The 23,209-nt window shown below is 43.0% G+C and overlaps 1 protein-coding gene across 12 annotated transcripts in view; it reads right to left on the bottom strand.

Annotated features, from left to right (window-relative positions):
• Positions 1–23,209, bottom strand: part of fbrsl1 (fibrosin like 1) — a 476,317-nt gene that overhangs the window by 358,194 nt on the left and 94,914 nt on the right. For 11 of the 12 annotated variants that reach the window (XM_088994765.1, XM_088994768.1, XM_088994778.1 and 8 more), the window contains one exon: positions 5,224–5,445. In XM_088994765.1, the coding sequence (XP_088850891.1) occupies positions 5,224–5,445 (222 nt within the window). Of the gene's footprint in view, positions 1–3,600; positions 3,898–5,223; positions 5,446–23,209 lie in introns of those variants that run through there. The other variant, XM_088994775.1, reaches the window with a different exon arrangement.

The raw sequence follows: 23,209 nt of genomic DNA, 5'->3' as shown, positions 1-23,209 counted from the left end.
CATTTGATCGACATAGCTCATTCAAAAATATTTACTCCACTTTGGTGGTTCCACAACTCCATAATCACAGGCATAATTGAGCCTTGTGAGTATTTTTGACACAATTTCGGATATACAGTATGTAAGGAATGCCAACATTGTCCAAATGTACCCAAAGACTAGGTGTGTACCTGTACATGCTCTGTTATAATTTGAGTGCAGCCACAGGAACTCTTCTTTGTGCCAGGTTAAGAACATCGTCCCTTGAACTTGTGTAGTGCAATCACAGGCCCCATGTTGAGAGCTTACACAGACATATCCCAAAAGTATAATAAACTGCTGTTTAATATTTTATATACCACAGTATTCCTCAGATGTTTGAGTGAACTGGAAAAGATCAACATGGGCATCTGAGCTAAGGTGTCTGGCAGTGCATTCTGAAGAGCAATTAAAATACCTTTGCAGTGTCATGAATGAACATGGGAAGTAACTGTGGGAATTAATTTATTTTTGACATCACAAATAAATATCATTGCTCACTGGACCTCTACGAAAGCAGCTATCAAGTGGATCAATGTAAGCTTTCTTACCGGTGGGGGGGGGCAAAGCATATTAAACATAGAATGAAAAATAGCACAGTCACTCAGACTACCATGACTTTTATTTTTAAAAAGTAATAGGTAATTTACTGATTAGTGTAACTGGTAGAGTCTACCAGTTACATATGTAACCAGTTACAGATGATAACGTGTATATAAAAAATTAGGTTTTATTCAGTTCAGTTCAAGTGTAAGTGATCCAATTAACACACACACACACACACACACACACACACACACACACACACACACACACACACACACACACACACACACACACACACACACACACACACACACACACACACACACACTCTTATGCTAATAGCAATGACACGTTACCCACATGACTATCTCAAACCCACTGTGAGTAGTTGAGAGGTCAACCCCTTGGGGAATTCATTCCCTACATGGCTCAAAGGAGAAAGTCGAACCCGCTTCTCTCGAAGGGGTCAACCACAAGTACCACACCTCCATCTGGTCCTGTACTTGAGGGATTTCCAGGGGGTATGTCGAAACCAAGTCTGCCACATCAAGCCAGCCCACACCCCGACCTCCGCCTCAGGCTATACATGCACTATTGTGCAAAAGCAATCATTCTTACCCCCACATACACCTCCTCGGTCTTTGTTTTACAAATGGACTCTCCCACATCATTTTACATACACACTCCTGCTGATCTCAAGGGACTTTCCAGGAAGTAATTGTGGCTTTTGTGCATGTGGTCTCCCCCACCGCTCCTATGCATATACACGCCATTTCTCCCACAAATAAGCCACACCTCCTTGTCAGCTGTCATCGTATAACGGCCTGCAGACCCAGGAGCCTAATGGCAGCATCTATAGTACATGAAAACACAATTATAGCTCTTGCTGCAATTGCTACTATGTGATTTGCCTTTAAAGGGTGTTGGAGAGTATAAAAAGAATGGCCACAATTCACAAAAAAATAAAAGTGAAGGCCAACGATAGTGTTCTCTAAAAGCATGTCGGTCACCTGAATGTCACACTTAAAACTGTTTGAAATAAGACAATTTCCTGACACAGTAGTTTATTATGATTTAGTGTCCTGAACACATGCAGATATTTGACCCCATATAACAGCAGTGCTTGATATTTAAATGTGCCAGTAAATGATGGCAATGACATACACAAGTGTAACACATTCTGGCGGGATTTCATTATCTCTTCAATTGATATTTTCATTGTAATATTTTGGCTATGGCCACATTACGCCTCCATTATAAGACACTGCAGGAAACATGTTGATGGAACCCACGAAGGACTCACCCCTCCTGGGCTCAGTATTGCAAATCCAGGCAGGCTTTGGAGGGAAAACCAAAATGGCAGAGGTGGTAGGGAAACATTGGCTCCATCGTTTACCAGCTGCCTTTTTCGAATGGGAACAGTGACCCCCAATGGATGATATGAGGCAACATGGCAGCAGGCGAAGACGGGAAAATTATGCATTCATTACGTGAACGCTGTGCGCTTTACAATCACCAGGGGGGAGTATTGTATCACATATCAGATTTCACAAGGAGTGACACTGTAAAAGATCACATCCGTCTCTGTGACACTTCTAATTCTATTTAATCCATCTGAGTTAATGTCCAGTTTTGTTGGTCGCAACGGCCCTCAAGGCATAGGGCTATGAAAGCAAGGGCAGGGGCCACAGCATATCGCATGAATGGGAGAGTCAAATGGGCTGAGGTGACAACGATGATAAATGGCGAGATGATGCTTTTGCTCTGATGTAGCTCAACCATATCTCAAAGATGATGGTTTGTTTTCTGTGTCCCTGCTGATTAGGGGCCAGGAACCTATTGGAATGCATTTTCTTTTTCTGGTGAGGACTATGGATCTGTATATGCGCCTTAGAATAATAAAACATGTCATTATTTGAACTGTGATCACCTCATCTTGACAGAGTAAAAAAAAATCAGTGTTGCACCATAATGATCATGTAAATCATGAATCTTGATTTGAATGTTGTTTGAAAGTGTTTCTCCTTGCTGTCTACTCTTTTAAAATGTCTACCTTGGGGCGATATATCTGTTGCTTTTGTTCCATAATTTGCAGCAGATTTAAAAAATGGGGATATAATGTAGCCTGGGAGGTTGCACTTGAAGAGGATGCACAAAACCAGGATAGATGGAGGACATTGATTTGCTGTGGCGACCCCTGAGGGGAAAAGCCGAAAGGAAAAGAGGATATATATATATAGTGGTGTCACGAGAGGCTGGGTCCTGGAGGGGAAATTTATTCCCCTAAAACGGCTTCACCCAGAGAAAGTTTTGGCCCCATGTGGTGGAAGGCATCAATTCAAACCCCACACCAGCGACTGATCATGGCTTGATTGGCATTGATGGCTTTTATGGCCAGAGAGCCTCTGAGTGTGCGGCGGGGAGACAAGCTTCATTGTTGTCCTCTGTGTAGGAACACCGAGAAACAGATTGCTGCATAGGACGGGGTGAGGCCGAGAAATACATGGGAGAGAATCCCATCTTCAGTTTCACCTCAAAAGAGACTGTTATAGTAATTTGAGAATTGGAAGGGATGCTATTCCTGCCTTTTTTTGCCTATGAAGTCCCCCTGAAACCCCCTATTAAAATATTTATTTGCATTCAAACCTGTCGCCCATTGCACTCTTTGTCCTGCATACCCTTTTTTTTTTTTTTTTTTTATACGGTTGCAGCCCAGCAACGTTGAGATCTCCGGCGTGTTTGCGTCGAATAAAGACTTGTTCTTGTTAAGATTGACCAAGTAGGATGTTTATTTGCCGGAGCACAGAGAGCGACCGCTTCTGTCAGCATTGTATAAGAACTATTTTTTTAATCGCTGTCAAAGGACCATATGTAGCGTTGTGGCTGCGTTGCCAGATCCGCTCAACATTCAGCATGCCTCATTTATCTTAACAGAGAATATTACAGCATTTCACAAAATGAGGATACAAAATAACTGTTTCCTCACAAACGCGTACAACAATTTTGGTCAGCCAGCGTGTGATGGTGTTGCGCTACCTGTCACAATGGCACCGGCGGGGGGGAGTGTCCACCGACGCCGAGGCGGGTGGGCGTCGGCGCTCGGGTCGAGGGTTCCCCTGACGGCGGCTAGTGCGAAAGCCGAGGCGGGTTGTCCCTCGGCGGTCGGGCGTTTGCGATCGGCCCGACGAGAGCGCTGCATCGGCCCACGCCGCCACTGCCTCTTTGAGACTTTTTTCCACCTAAGTCCGAGCGTGTGTGTTGGGCGACCTCTTCTGGCCTATCCGTTAGCAGGTAGAGCGATTTTTCAACAGCGCGTAGGTTGGGAAGCCGTGCCTATTTAAGTCAGCAGAATGACACAGTAATAAAAATCGATAATATAAAATGATAAAAATGACACTAAAAGTTATACAATTTATAATTGAACTGTAAGAAGTTTGGTATATAATAGTATTCAATAGAAAATGTTCTTTATAAACAACAGATTGACATTGTATATTATTCTGTCGCATAAACCTTGCGTCAGCCATTTTGAATGCATTTCGATTTACGACCGTATGACTTATGTCACACACATGTGTGTAACACACACACATGTATATACGTATATATATATATATATATATATATATATATACAGTGAGAGGTTTGCCCAAGGGAGGTGTGTATGTGTGTGCGTGTTGTTTATACGGGTCAGCATTATGTGTTATTCATATGAATGAATGATTGATTCATATCAATGAAACGTGCTGAAGATCAAGGGCATGATTCTGAGTATGCTGCACACATCTTTTTACAGCACAGATGAAACATTCCCACTATATCTATTTTTATAAGAAACAGAGGGTAATCTTCTGAAGTAAATGAAGGCTTTTGGGTGCACCTTATACACCGGAAAATACAGTACATCATCCAAAGATAAATACGGAGTAGAGGACAACAGCATCGTGTTTATTATCGTGACAATGTCACAATGTCACATTAAACTTGTATCCAAAAGGGGAGCGTTATGTTTGCTACAGTTGGAAGGCCTGTGAAATAATATAGATTACATCAAGTAATTGGTGTCTGATTATACACATGCTCACACATAAAGCGATCTGAGTTGTGTGAGTGCCTCAGTTAACTTTGGGTGACTAAAAATGCCAATGAAGTCCTATTGTAAAATCAGTGCATATTTCAGTTTGTCAAACCCCATAAAGCCAAACCCTACCAAACTAGAAACATTAATCTGATGTCTAGTCCGTCCGATGTTGGGGCTAAAGAAGGTGACTGCTTAATATATCAGCGATGTCACAGTATGAGCGCCTCAGATTTCACAGAAAAGTAGTGAAGCACAAGAAAAACACTCATTGGTGTCAAGGCCCAAGAAAATGCATGCTACTTCAGAGTCAGGACAAAAAAAAGCCTAGAGCATATTATTCTGACAATCAGTGACCCTCAATTAAGAGTCACTCTAAATTTGGGAAGGCTGGCCCCAAAAGGAATTGTACAATCGGGGCACTCGAGACCTACCAGTAACATTAACTCAATTGGAAGCCAGAGGGAGGCTGTTCCTACTACTCCACATGAACAATACATTTTCCATTGTAAGTAATGTACCGCAAAACTGCCAAGCCAATGCAAGTGCCCATTGACAGAGCCGGAGAAAACGACACTAACCATTTTGTTCTTCTTGGAGTATGTTTTCTTCAGCAGCCTCTCGTTCATCCTCTCTTGCTCTCGCTGTGCATGATGAAAGAATCCATTCTCCAGTGGATCGACAATAGGCTGAACATTCTCCTCTTCCTCTTCTACCTCCTCGACTTCCATTTTTGGCTGTTTCACGACCCTTTTCTCCTTCAACCGCTCCTTCTCCTGTGTTTTCAGAAGCCCTGTTTTATTCTGCAGAAAAAAAAACAAAAAAAAAACAAAGGGTGCTTTCTTAATCAGATACCATAACAATGTCGTGCAGTAGGTCATATATAACTAATAAAGGCAAATCCATCCATCCATCCATACATTTCCACCAATGAACCATTCGCGCTGATAGAAATGCTTTGAATTGTTCCAACAGGAAAAGGCCATGTGTTCCAACTGAGTAGTATTGTCATTGTCTGAATAGAATAGAATGTTTGATTTGAAACTTTCTATTTCATAGCATGACATTGCACCTTTGTCACTGAAAATCATCGCCACAAGTAATGAGTTGAGACAAATAAGTTATATAGCGATGATATGAATACAGTGCATCAGAGTGAAAAATAAACAGGAATAATGTCAATCAATAGATCACGGTTCTCCAATATACAAGAAAATGTGTATTTTGGAAACCTTGAACAAAGACAACGCAAAGCGCAATAAGAATGTTGACTACTTAAAAACGAATCAACCAAGAATTTGCTTCCACAAAGCAAGCAAACGCTTGCGCAGCATTGAACCATAAGCATGTCTGGCTAAAGTCACAGTTAACCTTGTCAACAGCAGAACAATGCTTTATTGAAGCCATAATCACTTTATGGTTGCCATATTATGAGCTTATGATATGAACTGGACGCCTGCTTTTCCACACACTGCTGAAAATACACTCGCTCAACACTTGCACTGTAACCAAGCCATTTCCCCTAACTAATCATTCCTTTCACGCTTCAGTCACGGCCTACACGGAACTGCTGTTTGTTTACTGGAAGTCAAACATAATTTGCAACAGTCGAGTGTCTTACACAAGAGTTTCCCCTCACTCATTCTCTCAAATTCATACCCTGAATGTACTGTCAGGACCGATCGGTCTAAAACAGTGGTTCTTAAACTGGGTTCGATTGAACCCTAGGGGTTCGGGGAGTCGGTCTCAGGCGTTCGGTGGATAGTCCGCTGCAGAGGTCCACTCCTCAGTCCAATTTGAAGTTAGTGGGCACAGTCATTGAAAGAAGGGTTCGGTGAATGTGCATATGAAACTGGTCGGGTTTGGTGCCTCCAACAAGATTAAGAGCTTCATTTGTGATGAGTCCAGCTGCCATTGTTGTGCTTGTTTCTCCGAGGAGCTAAAGTCCAGGCCCGGGGGCCAAATCTAGCCCGCCACATCATTTTATTCGGCCCGCGAAAGCAAATCAAGCATGTCAAATGCCAAGATGCTTGTTAAAGTCCAAACCAAATTTTCAAATTTTACTTCAGATTTGAAATGAATTTGTTATACGTTCTGGATGTAATATGTGGACGAGATGAAATATTTTTAACCGAGTGGTAGTAGACTTCATAGATAAATTCTTTTTTTTTTTTTTTTTTTGCAGGTGGAGTTGTGCCTCCATTAAGCTGTGAATAACTTGTTCCCTTCCCAACTTTCTCAACATGTGTTACACTTGATGAATTAAACTAATGTAACTACAAAATCAAGAATAAATGCTGAGCCATAGGCTGCATTCATAAATTATGATAGCGGCATGCTTTGTCCCCCGATAGAGGACGTTTTCCAGCACTTCCTGCAGGATCTAAAGGTGTTCCCAAACCAGCTTGGCCTCCTGCCGGTGGGGGATACCTGAACCACCTCACCAGGGAGACCACCGGCAGGCATCTTTATCATCTGGCTCTTCTCAACGTGGAGGAGAACCGGCTCCCCTCTGAGCAGTTCATTTGAGATTTAGAAAAAGTATACTCGGAGGACTTCGAATGGTTATTGCGGCAAAGAAAAGTAGACATTATGAACAAAATGAGAATTCAAATGAGATTTTTTGTTGCTTTTGTTTACTGTTTCTTTATTTGTCAATTTTCCCAAAAAATTGTGATATTGCAATTACCAAGAGGGGAAAAAAAAGTTGTTTTTCCCCTTCCATCTGACCACAGGGGATCTGTACTAACACCCTGAAGACACCTGGAATAGCCACCAACTCTTACGTGACCCCAGTGAGGGAGGATTAGCGGTTTAGAATATGGATGAGTGAACATCAGGTAGGATATAACCCTTTGATTGTCAACATTTAATCATGTCACAGATTGCTTAGTCAACTATGTCAGAAGAACTGGGTAAGGATAACGCAAAAAAAATGCTTGTAAATATTGAACATGTTCATTCGATTGTAGGGCCCCTACTTTTGAGTGAAATCCACACCGCACATGTAAGAATCATTGTATCAGCCAAGACTGTCCGATATTTGACGTCTTTGGTAGGGAATGGTCGGAATTGGGACAAAAACAGGCCAATTGTCTTTATATGACCTTCCTTTTATTTCCAAAATCATTGAAAATGTTGTTTCCTCCCAGCTACACTCTCACCTCTCCCAGTACACACTTGTCCAGAATTCTTCGGGCCGGATAATCACCCGAATCTCATCCTCTCACCACATCACCCCCGTCCTCCAAGATCTCCACTGGCTCCCGGTCAAATATAGAATCAACTTTAAAATTATCCTTGAAACATTTAAAGGTATCCATAACCTTGCCCCCAAACCTATCTGACCTTCAATTTTTTATTCCCTCTCGTTCCCTCAGATCCTCTTCCTCCCTCCACCTCTGTGTGCCCCCTGCCCGTCTCTACGCGATGGGGGACAGAGCTTTCAGCCATGCTGCCCCTAAAACTTTGGAACTCACTTCCTCCCGACATTCGTAACATTGACTCTCTTCCCACCTTCAAATCTGTCATGATCTGGTTGGCGACCAACGGGGGACGCTGTCGGCCCCGCCTGCACCTGCACAGGTGCTGGTCTTCCAGATCAGATTGGCGACCAGCGGGTAGCGACGTCAGCCCTGCCTGCAGCCTCGCAGGTGCTGGTCGTTTAATCATTGACACTTAAAAGGACACCCGGCACGACCATCCGGTGCCGGTTCATTGTTTGTTTGCTGCTTGTTTGCTGCATGCATTGTGTATGTGTTTGTTTAACCTTGGCGGACTTTTACTTTTGGTCTTCTTTTGATACTTTGTATTTTTTCCATTCAGATGATTTTGATGTTTTACATTTTGTTCCTGCTGACCTTTATTTTAATACAATTTGTCAAACAACCTCCTGCTCCCTCCTGCCTGCTTTTTGGGATCCGCACCCGCCATCACCACCTCGCAAAACGTGACAGAATGAACCGGCCAACCATCGGATCCCGCAGGTACATCGGACCCGTCTCATTTCCACCCTGTGCCTGGCAATGCTACGTCCACGTTAGCGCAAGCCTCGTCGAGTTTGAATTGCGTCACTCGACGAGCCGCAACGTCCACGTAAACGTCCGGCCAAGACCTCCTTCCAGGTGGCCGTCCAGGGTGACACTGGGTGACTGGCATTGCACGCCCACGTCAGCCACGCTGTCGTCGTGCATGACGAATTGAGTCTCATCTACGACGAGCCGTGCAACGTCCGCGTCAACGTCAGTCCGAGACCCCACTCACCCCTGGATCCCGGAGCGGCTCTCGACGGGTCTCGTTCCCCCGGAGCCGGGCAGTTCACTCCCACGTCGGCCTCCGGCCGAGACCTAGTCCCATACGGCCGTACGGGGTGCCATTCTGCGCCTGGCAGTTCGACGTCCACGCAGAGCCATGCGCCGTCGCGTGAACGTGCGAGAGGGATCGCACTCACGCCCACGACGATCCGTGCCGCGTCTTCGTCCACCCCAGGCCGAGTCCCGTTCCCATCAGGCCGCCGCCCGTCGTATGCTGGAGAGGCAGCGGTTGCCCTCTCCACCGACCGTTCCCTGGCGAGTGGACCTTTTGGGAGACTGTTGGGACTTCTGGAAGCAGCCCCTTGAAGGGGGGGTACTGTCATGATTGGCGACCAGCGGGTAGCGACGTCAGCCCTGCCTGCAGCCTCGCAGGTGCTAGTCGTTTAATCATTGACACTTAAAAGGACACCCGGCACGACCATCCGGTGCCGGTTCATTGTTTGTTTGCTGCTTGGTTGCTGCATGCATTGTGTATGTGTTTGTTTAACCTTGGCGGACTTTTACTTTTGGTCTTCTTTTGCTACTTTGTATTTTTTCCATTCAGATGATTTTGATGTTTTACATTTTGTTCCTGCTGACTTTATTTTATTACAATTTGTCAAACAACCTCCTGCTCCCTCCTGCCTGCTTTTTGGAATCTGAACCCGCCATCACCACCTCGCAAACCGTGACAAAATCCCATCTCAAAACACAACTATTTAAAATTGCATTTTCTGTGTAGCTTTATATCTTGTTTCTATTTATAATTGTATTTTATTTATTATTGTATCTATGCATGCCTGAGACAGAAAATAAGAATCAGAAAACCTTTATTTGTCCCACAATGGGGAAATTTGCAGTCCACAGCAGCAATTTGAAAGAGTAAAGTGTCATTTGAAAGCATTTGAAAGGCGCTTGAAATAAAATGTATTATTATTATTATTATTATTATTATTATTATTATTATTATTATTATTATATGTCTACTTGGCCTAATTAAGGTTTATGCCATCAAATATGGTTTTTCACTTTATGTTAAATTAATAATGTGTGTTCCAACACTTCTTCTCACTTTAAAAGTGAACAAAATTACTCAATGAAAAATAGGCCTCATGTGGAATTTAACAATATTCACTCCATGGAGATCATCCACCAGTAAACTAGTTCTGCACAAATATTTTATATGCTGTCATAAAGTATTCAATGTAGTTGGTTAACTGTTTCCTCCCTAGCGGGCATTTTGCATTTCTTCCCCCTACAGAGCCTGCAGCCTAGCTTTGTAGTATGCTCTCTGAGTGGCTTCAGCAGGAAATTCATAACTAACGTGTGTTCAAATAAACTATTATAACTTCTTTATTTGTTGTTCAATCTTTATGAAACTTTCAGTACACTTTCATAACATATAATAGAATGAGATAACAATGTTTTTTTGTGTGAAATTGATTGAAGTTTTAGAACATTATTGCAACGTTAATGAAGATTTTTTTCCAAAACCTGCAAATTACAACAAAATGCATTCACAACAAGTCACATATGCATGAAATAAACCTAGAATGCATTTAAAATAATTCAGGATGTTTTTATTTGTGGTATTGTTTAAAACATTGAATGCATAGGTTCACCATGAATTGCTCACAACCTGTTCTTGGCTCGCGACAAATTTTCTTCTTTGCACACTCTTTACATGTTCTCTTTTTATACAATTCTACTGGCCAATGAAGGAGGGAAACAGTGTCATTCTCATTCATGCATTCTCTTTTTCTCTTCCTTCTGTAATTGCTAAACAACTGATAAGATAAGTTTTTCCTGAATTCTAACTAAGTCCTTTTTCGGAGGCAACCTGTTCTGGTTTTCACTTGATGGTTTGGAGAGAGTTTCATCAGTATAAATCCATTGCAAATACAAATATCCAGTAGAAACCAGAACAGGTATTCCCATCATTTTAGTGATTTCCTGGAGATAGCGTATGAAGCACGTAGTTGATCAAGTATTTGAATGGTGATAGAAGTACATCAATGCAACAGTCACAACTGTGTCAGATGCCAAAGTGTCTTCATCAACTTGGTTATCTATTTCATTCTCATCAGGATCTGGAAAGCTATACAGTACATGGGTATTTTAGAAAAAAAAAACATACGGACCTCCGTCTCAATAATCATATTGAGAATGCAAAGCTATGAGGTACAGCTATTAGTGGAAAACGCACCATTCACTTACAATTATTCGCATCGGGTACCAAGTCAGGATCAACAATATCATCATGAAAATAGCGTTAGCTTTAGAATTTTCCGAATTCGGGACACTCCTTATGTTTAATATTTCTCGGTAAATATGCATTTCAGTATCAAGGTAAACCTCTTCTGAATAGCTCATAAAATAGTTACAACATATACTTACGTGGTATTTCATCCATGACGAAAAATAGAAGGCGCTTTTAAGATGGAGGAGAGGACATTGTGTTGTGCATGAAGGAGATGATGTCACTAGCGCTCTTAAAGGCAAAACTGCATATAATCTGTTTTAAAGGGACATGTAACTTGTGCCGCATCAGTTTCAATCGCCACCTTTCATTTTCTCGATCGAGAAGCACAATCCTCCGTAAAGGGTTAACATCTATTCACGGCCCGCCTGTAGTCGGCATCCGGCATTATTTGGTATCGCTTTCGCCCGACTGGAGGCGTGACTTGGGATACAAGTAAAAACACAACGACTGTAGTCGTTTGCCGGGAAGAATGAGTTAACATGTCTTCTGAAATGCCTGACCAGCAGTTCAAAAATCCCCTTATTGCCTTCAATGTAATTTTGTTCTTACTGAGTACCCTGAAAATTTAGTTGAGTGCAAAACAGAAAAAACTGAGTAATCACCAACATTTTTCATTTCTAAAGGTTACGGAGCCTAATAATGAAGCTTTATCGCAATCATGATTGTGTTTCTCACAAAAGAGTGACATATAAATGACCTATATTAATTATAATTGGTACTGATTTACTTCAACTACGTGCTTAATGCAAATTATTCACGTCAATAAATCAAGCCATTCAGCACACTCCAGCACACTTGGAACTCTCACATAAGACCGTAGTTACCCTATAATAGGTCTGTGTACGCTCTCAGTCGTACAGGAGTGGTCCATCAATGAGAAGGTTTCTTCAGCCGTCATCTGTACTTTTTTGAAGGTGTCGGACGTTTCGCTTCTTATCCAAGATGATTCTTCAGTGAACTAAAGCCTTACTGGTAGCATCGGACCTATATATATATATATATATATATATATATATATATATATATATATATATATATATATCCCTAATGTCCAGAAATGGCGGCGCCGGACACAGCTATGATAGGTCCCTACTCTCAGGTTGGGGGGAGCAGAGGACCACTCCCTGCGGCTCCACCGATTGTTCCTACATTCCTGACTAACGACTGGCCTGTTGGCCCCACTCCCTCTGGTATCGTCCCATCAGCATTACTAATGTTGCCTAACGTGTGTTGCCTAAGCAGGCTATTGTATGAACGATCCAAATTGAACCTCACCCCACCAGACCGGTTTAATGCAGAATTTAGTTGTTTTATGAGAATTGCTTCTTTTACTCGCCTTTCAAACCATCTATGTTCTTTCGCTAAGATTTTAACCTTATTGTCGTCAAATGAGTGTTTGCTAGCTTTTAGGTGCAAATGTACTGCTGATTGAGGCCCACTAGTATTGTCCTTCTGCTGGTACGTAACTTAGAAAAGGCCACTTTTAAATTAGCTGACTTAAAGAACCATCTCAGATTCAATCTAAGATGTAGACAGAGCCGGTTAATTCCTAAATGCTTGAAGCAAGCCCCCCTGGAACCTGGATACTTAGCCGATAAAATGCAACAAAATTATACTAGGAAAACAAACAGTCAGAAATACAAACTTATTATCAGCGATTACAAACTAAACTTACCCACAAAATCCATCAGGAAGTGTGTGAATTTACTAAATCCGGATACATGAGGCACCACAGCAAAACCAAAGAGAGACAAAAGGGTACATTTAAAAAATTACTTTTACTGAAACAATCTCAGCTACTGGTAAACACGCAAAAAATTAGGAATGAGCAGATTTCAAGGGAGAATTGGATCAAAAATTTATCAGACAGAGATCTCTCAGAGACAGAAAAGGCTGTACTAACCAAAGGTTTATATTTCTCAGTAACCCCTAAAACAATACCTACAATAGATTACATCACAGCTACTGAATCGGCTATTAAAATAAACTTTCGTATGCAGAGGCAGATGATCTACGGATTAAAATATCAGCCCTTCTCAGTAGTGCCAAACTACCTTCGTCCAACATAACATTAGAAGAGAGAAAGGCGTTAACTACTCTACAAAAAGAAAAAAATATTACTATTTTGCCAGCAGGCAAGGGCAGATGCACAGTGCTTCTCAACACATTGGATTATGAAGACAAAATAAATAGGTTAAAGTGTGATTCTAACACTTATGAGCAACTAAAAAGGGACCCTTCCAATAGATACAAGAAAGAAATTATAGACCATCTCCAAAAGTTAGAGAATCATCGACCTTGCTTCTTCTGTGTTGGTCCTGTATCATATTTTTCTTTTGTATAACTTTGACAACATTGGTAAATTTTCTTTTCACTCTGTAGCAGTCTGATTCTTGCCTTTGACTGTCATGAAAAGCATTGTAGAAATAACATTTACTATTAGTAGTAGTAATAGTCAGTTTTATTTTGTTTATGGTTTGTGTTTGGTTTGAACTGAGGGGAAAATCCTCACCTTTCCCCTTTTTCACAGTCAACAAAATGATAGCATAATATCTGCAATGGAAATAATGAAACATGGTATTAACAGCGGACCAGTGGTTAGCACGTTAAACTCACAGTGATTAGGTTCAATTCCAGTTCCATGTTGTCGAATTTGTATGCTCAGCCTGTGTGTTTTTTTATCCAGGTATTTTGGTTTGCTCGAACATTTCAAAAGCATGCACGACAGGCTGATTGATTGCTCTAAATTGTCCTTATGTGTGAGTGTGAGCGTGCATGGTTGTCTCTTTGTGCCCTGCATTTGGCTGGCAACCAGTTCAGGCTGCCCGCTGCCCACTGCCCGATGACGACTACGATAAGCTCCAGCACCCCTGCAGCCCTAAACAGATTGAAAGAAATAATGGATGGATAGCTGGATTTAAGTAAGAACAGAAAATAGAGAATGTGTTGCTTGTGGCACTTGAATAGAAAAGTAAAACTTGTGCCATGCAAATACAATTTAAAGTGCATGCTGTTTCTAGTCACGAGAGGGTTATTTGTTTGACCAGAGAAATCCCCATGGTGACACAATACAGTAGCAAACACAGTAGCAGAACTTCAAGGGATGCAGTTCAGCACGCCAGAGTTTTGGGCAATTTAATACCAAAGAAAATGCAACTGACTTTTGCATTCCATAAATGCCAACCGACTTTCAAAATGTCTGAGGAGCAAGTACATTGATTTATTTCTCACTTGTCAAACTGATTGTGTACACATTACAGAAGCTCAGGGACTAGTCATGACATAGACAGGATTGATTTTCTCATGCAGTCCCAGGCAAGCACACCAGCACGCTGACAGCAAAAGTATACCTCTACCACCGGATGTTGCTGTCAGGTATAAGCCCTTTATTAAGGCACTCATTACCCCTCCTCCATCACTAAAAGTATGTAATCATTGGGTTGCACCAGGTATCGAAAAGAGACCACATCATGGGCCAAAAAGCATACCAGAGGGCACACATTTCTAAAGTCTTCATTGTTCCATTATGAAGTGCATACATTTCACCTTTTGTTAATCAATGCATTGTATTTCCCCGTTCATTTGACTAAACAGCTCAAGGCCCTCTGAGTGGATGCTTATTTAATCAACATAGTAGTCATACTGTATGCCAGTGTTTTTCAACCAGTGTGCCGCGGCACACCGGTGTGCCGCGAGATATTGTCAGGTGTGCCGCGGGAAATTATCCGATTTGTGTGCCTGTGCAGTCCAGCGCCTGGCAGAGTAATCATGTAGTACTCTTCCATACAAGCAGGTGGCAACAGCGGGTAGTTGTGCGTCACTACTTCGCTTTGAGACCAGCGAGTGACGCATGGATAGCGCGGCAAGTGCAGATTGTGGCTAGCGGGACGACGGTGAAAGTGATGGAGAGGTTTTTGAAGAGGAAAAATGCTGACTCAGAAGTTGACCCTGGACAAAACCCGGACCCAAATGAAGGCCTTAGTATGGATGGAGGTAAAAAAAAGCAAAGACAGTGACGTCGAGCAAAGTTTCTGGCGCTAGGAAATACAAGGAAAGCTATGTTTCAGTTGGATTTACTTTTACCAGAGTTCTCCATGCTGGCTAACAAAGCTATTTTAACATTGCCCCCATTTTCCACAACATATCTGTGTGAGGTGAGCGTTTCAAGCCTGACTGCAGTAAATACAAAAGACAGAGAAAGACTGAGAGCTTCGTGTGAGAGCTTCGACTGTGTCTTTCATTCATCCCGGCCAGGATATCAGCTCTCTGTTCGTCCAAACAGGCCCAGGTTTCACACTGAGTAAATATAAATATGAAAGATTATAAAATACTTTTTTCTTTGTGTTTAGTTAAATCCTATGTTATACATCATTCTTCAACGTTTAAAAAAAGCTTATATTACCAATATAACATATATATATATATATATATATATATATATATATATATATATATATATATATATATATATATATATATATATATATATATATATATATATATATATATATATATATTATTTAATTGTTATTAACAATATGTTATGACCTGTCATATTATGTTGCACATTATGTGTTTCGTGCATGCTGTGGCTGGTATATTGTTAATTATTAATAATATAATAAAAAAAATGTGAAAAAAAGCATACATTAACAGTTAATACTTTTTTTCCCCCACATTTTTAGCTGGGGGTGTGCCCCGAGATAATTTCAACGGAAGAAATGTGCCTTGGCTTGAAAAAGGTTGAAAAACAGGGCTGTATGTAATGCAGAGGTGTCAAATCCAAGTGCAAGTTAAAAACTCTGCCACTGTTTGGCTTCTGCCACAAACGCTTCACTCAAAGGCAAGTAAACAAACTTTTGAGCAGAAGCATATGCGGCTAAAGCCAAACTGTGGCAAATTATTTATTTCTGGACTTGCATTTGACATCGATGACAAGAAATGATTCAGTCTCACTCAGATAATTCATTCTTTCAATGTACAGTGAACCCTCGTTTATCGTGGGTGATACGTTCCAAAAATAGCCCGCGATAGGTGAAAGTACAATGTAGTAAAAAAAAAAAAAAACACTTTCTTTTTCCTAGAGAAGAACAGGTAGTTGTTTGCACTCTCTTTTTTGTCTTTCTTTTTTGGTGAGAATAGAGATTTTTTTATTAATGGCATACAAATGTGAAAACAAACAAAGTAAAAGAAACAACACTGCAAACAACACTGCAAACAAAGCTGAATAAAATCAAACACTGGCTTTGACAGCTCAGAAGCTCCACGAGCTGTTCCATGAGATGTTCTCTATTCTCCCCCCAAAAAAAGAAAGAGTGCCTGCCAACAACTACCGATAACAATGTCCTTCTCTCGGAGAAAGACTCATTAAAAAAAAAAAAAAAAACAAGTTGTTTTTTTCCCCTGAAAAAAAAAATCTGCGATTCACTGAAGCTGCAATAAGTGAACCACGAAGTAGCGAGGGATCACTGTACTCTATTCACAAATTATCTCTTCATCCAAACAACCTACCCAGTGTTAAATATAACCGAAAAGAGAACTAAAAATACGTGAAAGGAAGCTATGGAGGGCGAGTGGGGTAAATTAGCCCTCTTAAGATATATATATTATTATCTCTAAAATATAAATGATCTGAATATTATCATACAGTATGCACATAAAAATTGGCCTACATGAATAAATCAGGAGATGCCCAACTCCCACTCCACCCAATTGAGTAAAAGCCACAAGTGGTTTTGAAACAAAGTCGGTATGTGTGCATAGTATTGAACTCCTTTTGTAAATATTGACAGTGCTCTTATTTTAAGCAAGACACAAATGTAAAGCTGTTATTCATCAGCGGGGCCAACGGTTGCTGGTGTTATGGAAAGGAGCAAAATGAGCGTCCACATCAAGGATCATTCAAGGTGGTTAAAATGACTCCAGACGTTGCACGACAATTTTAAATTTGCTACCTTCCCAAACACTTGCAAACGTTTCCCCCTTTAAAGGGTATCTCAACATAAATGTTAGATTTTTGCCAATTTCAAATTACGTTACATGGAGTCACCTGTAACAAATTACATTTGCAAATACTGTTCGGTCAATTTACGTTTCCACGTTTTCCCACCGAAAGGGATCCCAGAGAGACCACACTGATACAAATCAACTCACTCTCATTATTTATTGTTGATTGAGTTTTGGATACATTGGTTCTTTTTGTTTGGTAGACGAGCAGTGAAGTAGGTCATAAACCTACAAATGGAAACACAGAATACGAATGCAACTCATTCACAATCATTTCTATCACTACTTTGACATTATTTTAGTTTAAATCAACAGAAAGGTAGAACGTGGAAATGCAACATGTGGACTCACCAGCGGCTAACAAGAGACACCTGGTTCAGACAGCATTTAACTCCACAGCCACACCCACTCACCGGGTGATCGGATTAACCCTTTCAAGTCTGTACTGCATGTAAAGCCAAGTTTAACATGCAATTTCCTTTTTACACAACAAATACAGTGGAACCTCGGTTTTCGAACGACTCACAGTTCGAACAAATCGGAGTCCGAAAAAAATATTTGAGAAATTCTTGCTTCGTAGTTCGAACAACAATCGGATTTCGAACGCCGGTACGACGCGTGAGTGCGTACGCGGGGGTGGGATGCTGAGCGGCGTACGGGTGTATTGCTCACTTCGTGACCAATTGTTGTCGCTTGCGGATGTGCCTCGTTTTGCTCTCACGTTTAATATAGGTGAACGAAGAGTTTTAGCCCCTAATCATTTCTCCCAAGAAAGTAAGTGCTGCTACAAGTGAAAAAAGAAAAGTAGTGCGTACAACTATTGCATTTAAGAAAGAAATAGTAGCAAAATATGAAGGAGGTGTGCGAGTGTCTGATCTGGCTAGGGCAGGGGCGCTCACACTTTTTTCAGCAAGGGAGCTACTTTTGAAATGACCAAGTCAAAATGATCTACTCGTTACATTTATTGAGAAATAAAGTGAAGATTATTGCAATTTATGTTGATGTATATCCGCATATGTTGCACAACACAACATAATTATGTCAATTGTTTGCCATTACCTGAGTTCACTCTGATAACTGGCAGACGAGACAACCGCACTTGAAAATGTCATCGTGAAAAAAAGTCATCCTCTCATTCCGTATGAAAGTGATACGTTTTTTCTTCTTACTTGGTCCAGCTCTTCCATTTTGTATTCTCTATCTTGGGTTTAAGGAGAAAAAACTAACGAAAAATTAGGATGTAACTAACGACATCCTTGCTCACTTGGCAACGAAGGGCCGTTGTTTGAGCTCTCAGTGAGTCTCTCAATGAGATGTCATTTGATTGGTTCTCCGGTGTATCAATCAAATAAAGGGATGGCTGATTGGCCGACGTCAAGTTTTTTTTTCAAAAGAACTCCATTTGATTTGTTAAGCGTCAGTTCCTGACAATGTCACATCACCTTTTCTTGCGATCTACCAATAGTACCATGGAAACCGATTGGTCGATCACGATCGACGTATTGAGAATCCCTGGTAGGGAATACAGCATGGCGAAATCTACAATCAGTATGATATTAAAGAATGAGGAGGCTGTAAAATCTAGTGATGTGGCTATGAGAGCGAGAGCAAGTGTCATTGGATAGATATTTTAAGAGAAAAGAACATACTGTAGCCGAGCCATCCGTAGCAAAGAGATTTGAACGTGTGAGCACCCCTCAGACAGAAGAGCTCCTCGAAGTTTTTATGGAAGGGGACTCTCCTTCCAAACAATACATTTCCTTCCTCCGTCCACCTGCGCCTTCTGCTGACCACCACAAAGGTAAAAAAATCCTATTCATAATTCTTTTCTTTACGAACGTACAATTAGCCTGTGTTACATTTATGTTTATGTTATTTGTGTCTGCCATTTTGCTTAACATTTTCTGAGATATACATTGCATGTGTTGGTCAGCATTTTAACGTGCAATTTCATGCATATGTATAAATGTATAAATATATGTATATGTATAATGTATAAAATACTGTACTAAAAAGGTACTAAAAAACATTCAGGGTCTTGGGACAGATTAAAACGATTTACATTATTTGTAATGGGAAAAATGGTTTCGGTGTTCGAACAAATCGCTTTTCGAACAGGTTTCTGGAACGGATTATGGTCGAGAACCGAGGTATCACTGTACTTGTTGCAGAGCCGATTAACTCATTCACTGCCAGACGTGCAAAATGTGTCCACTCAAGTGCCAGGCTTTTTGTCATTTTCACTCAAATTCTAGGACCTACATAATATTGACTTTGAGGACTACAAAAACATTCAACACAGTGTTAGAAACATTCGACTCTCCTTTCCTCCTCCTTTTTTTTTTTTTTTTTTTTTTTTTTTTTCCAAGATGGCGGCGCGTGCACACGCAGCGGCTCCTCTCTCTCCCGGCAAATTGGTTTTTTCGTGTTTATTGTGTTTGTCTTACTCGTGCAAATGTCCGTCTCCGTTGGCCTCGCTACACCCGAGGCGTACCTACTCCCGTGAGGTTCTGCTCGACATCGGCAGTTCATTTTTAAAACCTAAACCAGCTGAAGCAGAAGTGCTACGCAAGCATGGATTGCTCAGGGAGTCGGCTCATCCATTGAGCCCCACTCTTCCACCGACCCCCACTCCTGCACCCAACCCAGAGTGGAGGCGCCACAAGCGCTGTATGAGGAAACAAAAGAGGGGAAAGCGTGGAGGTATTCGCATTAGGCTCGCGGCTAGCCGCCACCGGCCTTGCATTCCTACCATCACGCTGGCTAACGTGCGCTCGCTGGACAATAAAATGGACTACATCAGACTTCTCCGCTCAACTTCCAAGACCGTGGGTGAGTGTTGTGCCTTTGTGTTTGTGGAAACATGGCTGACCGACAGCATACCGGACAGTGCCATCCAGCTAGCCCAGCTAACTAGCTTCCGGGCAGACAGAGCGCTCGTCGAGGGGGGGAAGACTCGCGGCGGGGGACTCTGTGTTTACATCAGTGATGCCTGGTGCCGCAACGCTGTTGTGGTATGCAAACACTGTTCGCCACTGATGGAACTTATGGTCATAAAATGTCGGCCATTCTACCTGCCGAGGGAATTTAGTGCCATACTGCTGGTAACAGTTTACATCCCCCCGAGCTCAATTAACAACAGGAGCGCGGCATTGAATGAACTCTACCAGCACATCAGCGAGCAACAGACAGCCCAGCCAGATGCTTTCCTTATCCTGGCTGGCGATTTCAACCACGCCAACCCCAAAAGTGTTTTTCCACATCTCCATGGACACATTAACTTTCCAACGAGAGGTAACAACATTCTGGACAATGTTTTCACCACACACAAAGGAGCCTACAAAGCCTACCCCCTCCCCCACCTAGGAGCTTCGGACCACTCCACTATCATGTTAATGCCCGCATATAGGCCTCTTGTCAAAGTCAATAAACCAGTCAAGAAGCAGATAAGGGTGTGGCCTGATGGGTCGTCAGAGGCACTCAAAGACTGCTTCTCCAACACAGACTGGAACATGTTCAGACAAGCGGCCACCTACAACAACAACACCGACCTCCAAGAGTACACAGACTCTGTTACCTCCTACATGAGGAAGTGCATGGATGACGTGACTGTCACCAGATCTGTCACCATCCTGGCCAACCAGAAGCCATGGCTGACGGGTGAAGTCCACAGGCTCCTCAGGGCTCGGAACGCTGCCTACAAAGCTGGCGATGAGCTGGGCCTGAGGACAGCCAGGGCCAACCTGTCACGTGGCATCAGGATGGCCAAGAGACAGCACTCCAGGAGGATCGCCAACCACTTCAAAGACAGCAGTGACACCAGGAACCTGTGGCGTGGGATACAGACCATCACAGACTACAAGCCCACTCCACAGACCTGCGAGAACTCCACCACTCTGCTGAACCAGCTGAACGACTTCTTCGCCCGCTTCGAGGCAGACAACAGCACTCCAGCACAGAAGACCCCACCACCTCCCGGCGAACAGGTGCTGACACTGTCCCAGGACAGCGTGAGGCGATCCCTCAGAGGGACCAACGCACGAAAAGCCCCGGGTCCCGACGGCATTCCTGGCCGTGTTCTGAGAGACTGCGCTGTGGAGCTCACAGATGTCTTCACGGACATCTTCAACACCTCCCTGAGCCAGGCTGTTGTGCCCACGTGCCTCAAAGCCACCACCATTATCCCGGTCCCGAAGAAGTCGTCCCCCACCTGCCACAATGACTACCGCCCGGTCGCACTCACTCCCATCCTCATGAAGTGCTTCGAGCGGCTAGTTATGAACCACATCAAGGCTGCCCTCCCCCCCACCCATGACCCCTTCCAATTTGCATATTGGCCCAACCGCTCGACCGATGATGCCATCTCCACTGCTCTCCACACAGCGCTCACCCACCTGGAGACCAGAGACTCCTACGTCAGAATGCTGTTCATCGACTTCAGCTCAGCATTCAACACAATCATCCCCCAACAGCTTACCAATAAACTGAGCAAACTGGGGATCAGCACCTCCCTGTGCAACTGGCTGCTGGACTTCCTGACGGGGAGACCACAGGCAGTCAGAGTTGGCGACAACACTTCCAGCACCATCACGCTGAACACAGGGGCCCCCCAGGGGTGTGTGCTGAGCCCCCTCCTCTTCACTCTGCTCACGCACGACTGCTCACCATCATCACCCAGCTCCAACCTCTTCATAAAGTTTGCGGATGACACGACTGTGGTGGGCCTCATCAACAACGACGAGGAGACAGCCTACAGGGACGAGGTCAGCCGCCTGGCCACGTGGTGCAAGGACAACAATCTCCGTCTGAATGTGGAGAAGACGAAGGAGATTGTTGTGGACTTCAGGAGAGTGCGCCCCCAGCATGCTCCACTAACCATCGACGGTGCTGCAGTGGAGAGAGTGAGCAGCACCAAGTTCCTGGGAGTGCACATATCCGATGACCTGTCCTGGAGCCACAACACGGCATCAATGGCCAAGAGAGCCCACCAGCGCCTGTACTTCCTCCGCAAGCTCAAAAGAGTTGGAGCCCCGACCCCCATCACGACCTCCTTCTACCGCGGTACCATAGAGAGCATCCTGACCAGCTGTATCACTGTGTGGTACGGCGCCTGCACCGTGTCCTGCCGTAAGACTCTGCAGCGCATCGTGAGGACAGCTGAGAAGATCATCGGTGTCTCTCTCCCCCCGCTTCAGGACATCTACAACACCCGCCTCACCCGCAGAGCCATCCGGATCGCTGGCGATCCCACCCACCCCTCCCACAGCCTCTTCAGCCTGCTGCCATCGGATCGGAGACTGCGGAGTCTCCGAGCCAAAACCAGCAGGCTCAAGGACAGTTTCTGCCACCAGGCAGTCCGGAGACTCAACTCCCTCCCAGCCCTGCCCAGCCTGCCCCTTCCCACTGCCACACTCACCGAACTCTGAGTACACGCTACATGCTGTACGATCATCCTGAACTCTATTTTTTTTGTTATTTCTCATTAGACAAGACCTCACTTCAACCCTTTCTAGTTGTTTGTTTTGCAATTACGACATTACGTCACTTTATGTACATCACTTCCTCACTTTACATATGTCACTACCTCACTTTACATACGTCACTACCTCACTTTCCATACGACACTACCTCACTTTACATACAGAAATTACATGTATTGTCTGTTGTCAATTGTATGTCTTTTTTAGCCACGTTATAAGTGCCTTGCATGTCTTGCACGCTGGGTCCGAGAGGACATTAATTTCATCTGTGCTGTATGTCATGCATATTAGCATATTTGACAATAAAGCTGACTTTGACTTTGACTTTTGACTTGACTTCATCAGAAAAAAAGAAATATGGTAAAAAAAAGTTACATGCATCTGGATTAACATGAGGTGTAAGTGGGGGCGGCTGTACAAAAGGCAAATGCTGCCGCACTGTGGGAGGGAAAAACATTGACAGAGGTCTGACCAGTGCTATAACGGCACCCCTGGCAAGAAAAAACAAAACGTGAATCATTTTGGG

This window comes from Hippocampus bargibanti, linkage group LG04 (genome assembly GCF_051943395.1).
Source record: "Hippocampus bargibanti isolate YZ-2025 linkage group LG04, ASM5194339v1, whole genome shotgun sequence".
NCBI classification, from domain to species: Eukaryota; Metazoa; Chordata; class Actinopteri; order Syngnathiformes; family Syngnathidae; genus Hippocampus; species Hippocampus bargibanti.
Note: the sequence above shows the minus strand (reverse complement) of the source record. Positions and strands in the feature narration are given on the sequence as shown.